This window comes from Myotis davidii, unplaced genomic scaffold (assembly GCF_000327345.1).
Source record: "Myotis davidii unplaced genomic scaffold, ASM32734v1 scaffold741, whole genome shotgun sequence".
NCBI lineage: Eukaryota > Metazoa > Chordata > Mammalia > Chiroptera > Vespertilionidae > Myotis > Myotis davidii.
The window spans coordinates 338955-343627 of record NW_006291250.1 but is presented as its reverse complement, the minus strand read 5'-3'; the positions used below and the strand labels follow the sequence as shown (position 1 = coordinate 343627).

The 4673-nt window shown below is 57.6% G+C and overlaps 1 protein-coding gene across 1 annotated transcript; it reads left to right on the top strand.

The window, feature by feature from the left end:
* The first annotated feature begins 1386 nt into the window (after positions 1-1386).
* NANOS2 (nanos homolog 2 (Drosophila)) lies at positions 1387-1827 on the top strand. The gene has a single exon (XM_006764409.1). It carries the CDS (start codon positions 1387-1389, stop codon positions 1825-1827), a length of 441 nt encoding a protein of 146 aa, XP_006764472.1.
* Positions 1828-4673: the final 2846 nt, after the last annotated feature.

The window sequence follows — 4673 nt, the reverse complement described above, 5'->3', positions numbered from 1 at the left end:
ATCTGGCAGCCGATGTGGGGAAATTTAGAATCGAGTGGAGTTCTAGGGCTCGTAACTGTCTGGTGAAAATCACCAAGTATGCCCTAACCAGTATGGTTCAGTGGATAGAGCGTCGGCCTGCGGACTGAGAGGTCCCAGGTTCTATTCCGGTCAAGGGCATGTACCTGGGTTGCGGGCACATCCCCAGTAGGGGGTGTGCAGGAGGCAGCTGATCGATGTTTCTCTCTCATCATTGATGTTTCTATCTCTCTCTCCCGCTCCTTTCCTCTCTGAAATCAATAAAAAGATATTTTAAAAATAAAAATAGCCCTCCCTGGCTTAGCTCAGTGGATAGAGAGTTGGCCTGCGGACTGAAGGGTCCCAGGTTCGATTCCAGGCAAGGGTACATGCCCGGGTTGTGGGCTCAATCCCCAGTGGCGGATGTGCAGGAGGCAGCCAATCAATGATTCTCTCTCATCATTGATGTTTCTATCTCTCTCTCCCTTTCCCTTCCTCTCTGAAATCAATAAAAATATTTTTTTAAATAAAAATAAATAAAGGAAATCATATCACCCATTTGTACTTACGCACCATCCTCATTGCACAGCTGAATGTTTGCGGCTAAGTTCTATGTCGGATGTAATCTGCTGCAAACAAAACCAGGCACAGGAAATAAAACACACACACACACACACACACACACACAAGGAAAAAAAACCTGAACACGGTAGTGTGCCCTCAATAAATAGTCACTAAGTGGCTTCTAGTTCAGGACATAAGACGTGAGGTTTTAATTTATTCAAGAAAGGTAGGGGAGCACTTGCTTTGGAGTCCCACAAACCTGGGTCAGAGCCCAGCTCTGCCACTGGGCCCATGAGTCTCCCTCTCTGAGCTTCAAATGTTTGCCCCTCAAATGGGGTCATAACTGCGCCTCCCACGTGGAGCTGTTGTGAGGGTTAAGTCAGATGGTGTAGGCAACTGTGCGGCGGTGCCCAGCTGGGAGTCAGGGGCTGGACTGTTATTAGGGATGACTCTGGAGCACGTGGAGGAAGCGGGAAGGGGGTGAGGGACATTTGCTCCATCGAATGGACATGGGAACAGAGTCCCAGGGAGGGGAAGGGCGTTCCCAGAGGTCACAGAGCAGCTTAGAGGCAGAGCAAGAACCAGAGACCAAACGGCCCCTTCCCGATCTCCGATCTCCGTGGGGGGCTAGTCAGACAGGATTCATGGGCAGGGAGTGGGCCCTTTAAATCCTAAGCTCCACCTTTGCTCAGAAGGGTCTTTGGGGGAGTATAAAAGGGGGTGCAGTTCTCCTTTGCTCCAGAAAACGACCCGCTGCTCCTGCCACCAACCCCCAGCCCCCAGCCTCTCTCCGGCCACCCAGCCTCGCCGGGCCACCTGGGCGCCATGCAGCTGCCACTCTTCGACATGTGGAAGGACTACTTCAACCTGAGCCAGGTGGTGTTGGCACTGGTGCAGAGTCAGGGGCAAAGGCCCGAGGCCCAGGACATGAGGGAGCCAAGACCCGAGCCCCCGCCGGAGCCGGAGCCGGAGCCGGGGCCAGGGCGGGGGCCGAGGCAGGGAGGGTCCGGGGCCAGCGGAGGCCCGGCCACCCTGTGCAACTTCTGTAAGCACAACGGGGAGTCTCGCCACGTCTACGCCTCGCACCAGCTGAAGACACCGGAGGGTGAGGTGGTGTGTCCCATCCTGCGGCACTACGTCTGTCCCCTGTGCGGGGCCACCGGCGGCCAGGCCCATACGCTCAAGTACTGCCCGCTCAACGGTGGCCAGCAGTCTCTCTACCGCCGCAGTGGGCGCAATTCGGCCGGCCGCAAGGTCAAGCGCTGAGGGCCGTGAGATGCCCCCACCCCTGCACCCCTAACCATCCTGGTTAAGTCCCCGCTACGTTCTTGGACCCTCCCCAGACTCACCGGGCCCTTTGGAACTGCTGGTCCCCAGAACTCCAGCCCTGATGGATCCTGAGACGAGGGTGGCTGCTGGGGAGCCAGGCCGGCCCAGCCCCTGGGGCCGCTCAGCCTGTGGGGTTCTGTCCTGCGGGCGCCGGTGGATTCTTGGTGCAGCAGGACCTCTGCCCCTTGGACCACACGGCCCGGTGGCTCCTTTGGGGCCACAGTTCATGGATCTTTAAGGGACACCAGCTCTGTCCCTCTGACTTCTCAGCCCCAGCCCCGGGCTCCATTCCTTGTGGAATCTTTGGGTCCTGGGACCCACAGGGCCCGCGGTGCTCTCCCAGGCCAGCCGTCAGAACTTGCAGAGTGCACAAGACTGGCTTGGACCCGCAGCCCGAGAACTCCAAGATGGGACTGTGACTTTAGACCAGCCTGGCCCACCGTCCTCAGCACCTGCAGACCCGGGTTCATTGTGAACCACAGCCCTCCGGCCCTCCAGCCCCCCAGCCCCCCATCAGCGTGTCCATCAGGAGCCGGGGGAGCGAGGGGGCTCACTGCAGGACCCCATGTCTGGGAGTGGAGAGCCCTGAGGTGAGCTGACACCCTCCAGCTCCCCCCTGACTGGGTCCCCCCTCCCCTCAGGCTGTTGGCTGTTCGTTTGGCTGCTTTACTGAGCTCCTGCCCTCAACCGCAAACCACTCCGGTCCTCTCCCCCAGCCAGAGGGCGTGGGCCGGCGAGGGCGAGACAGAGACTGCGTGGGCCAGGCGCGGGCGAGGCTGCGTGGGCCGGCCTCTCTCCGCCCCCACCGAATCACAGAGTTTGCTTCAAGGTCGGGTGTGTTGTTTTGCTTTTCCTCCGGGTTCTAACAGTGAAGTCAACAACGTGCCCGGCTGGGAATGGCAGTTGCCTAGCGTTTATGTTAAGGGGCGAATCCGAGCCCCAGTCAGGTTTTCAGTTGTTTTGGCGCACGGCGGGGCCCACGTGCTGCCCGCTGGTTAATAAAGAGCGTGGCTGGTTGCCTTTGAAATTGCGGTGTCTGTTCGTGTCTTCTCGCCTGCCCCTCCTCCCAGTCCCCCGCTGGTGGGGGAGGGGGACTCGCGTTTGCCCGGAGGCGGAGCAGGAGGGGGTCCTGGGCTCCTCTCAGGATGTGCCCCTCGTATGTCCTCCACACCGGTCTCCTGGGGGACTGGCCCTCCAGGCCCAGCTTCCACCGTGACCCCCGGTTCGGTTCGTTCTGGCTCTTTCCAGGGGTCCTTCTCCTGCCCTGCTAGACCACGGGTCTTCAAGGGCCAACTTTATGGTTATTCTTAAACTTTGGGTGCCAGACCCCGTAGTAGAGGTGATGAAAAAGTATGGTCCTGCCCTGACCGGTTTGGCTCAGTGGATAGAGCGTCGGCCTGCGGACTGAAAGGTCCCAGGTTCGATTCCGGTCAAGGGCACGTACCTGGGTTGCGAGCACATCCCCAGTAGGGGGTGTGCAGGAGGCAGCTGATCCATGCTTCTCTCTCATGGATGTTTCTAACTTTCTATTCCTCTCCCTTCCTCTCTGTAAAAAATGAATAAAATATATATATTTTTTTAAAAAAAAAAAGAGAAAGTATGGTGCCCAGGGAAACACACATATGCACAAAAAGCTGCATATAATGTCAGAGGTTCTATTATTCCATTGGTCCACAAACATTTCTTGTGCATCCACTTTGTGGCAGGTACTGGTCGGGGCATGGGCGGGTACAGCAGTGAGCAAAGCAGGCAAGACCCCTGCCCTCAGGGAGCTGACACTCGAGTGGGAAGGGAGTTACCTGACAATCAATAAATACACAATGCCAGGGGTGACGGAAAAGAAGGTAGGCAAAGGCATGGAGCGTGAAGGAGAGGCTGTTACGTGTGTGGTGGTCAGGGAAGTCCTCTCAGTGGAGGTGCCATCTGAGCAGAGTCCAAATGAAATGAGAAAAGCAGAGAGTATTGCCCTAGCCAGTTTTCTCAGTGGTTAGAGCATCGGCCTGAAGGCTGTAGGGTCCCGGGTTTGATTCCAGGTTGTGGGCTCGATCCCCAGTGGGCGGCATGCAGGAGGCAGCCGATCCATGGTTCTCTCTCATCCTTGATGTTCCTATCTCTCTCTCCCTCTCCCTCTCTGAAATCAATGTAAAATATATATTTTTTTAAAAAAACAAAAAGCAGAGAATATCTGGGGGGAGGGCATCCCAAGCAACGGGGACAGCAAGTTCAAAGGCCCTGAGGTGGAACTGAACCCGGCCAGCTGAATGAGAGGTGAGATCACAGAGGCTCACCCTGGTGAGTCTGGCCTTCACTGTGCACCCTCAGACCCAGAAATCCTCCCCGGGCTCCCCTCACACACACACCAGTCACACAGAGCTCCGAAGACCCAGTGAGGCCCTCCGCTCACTGGTCCTTTCCCAGAAACGCAGCTCTGCCCATGACAGAGACCCCCGAGGTAAGCCAAACAGAACTGCAGTGTGCAGCTGTGGTAGTGTGGGGTGCCCTGGAGGAAGCAGGGGGCAGGGGGTGCTGCATCAGGCAGCAAGCTGATGGCCCCTCCAGTGGGGCGACAGAGGAGAGTTTGCTAGTTTAATAAAGGCCCCAAGTGTGACAGAGTGTGGGCAGCAGTCACAGAGAGCAGCAGTGAGGACAGGCCAGGTGGAGGGGTGCGGTGAGGACTGCAGGAGGGAGGGCGGAGGGTGCTGGGGGCGGTCTGGGGTGTGGGTGACATGAAGTGCCTGGGGCACAAGGGGAAGCGTCCGGGAGGCTGCTGGACGTCCTGGTTC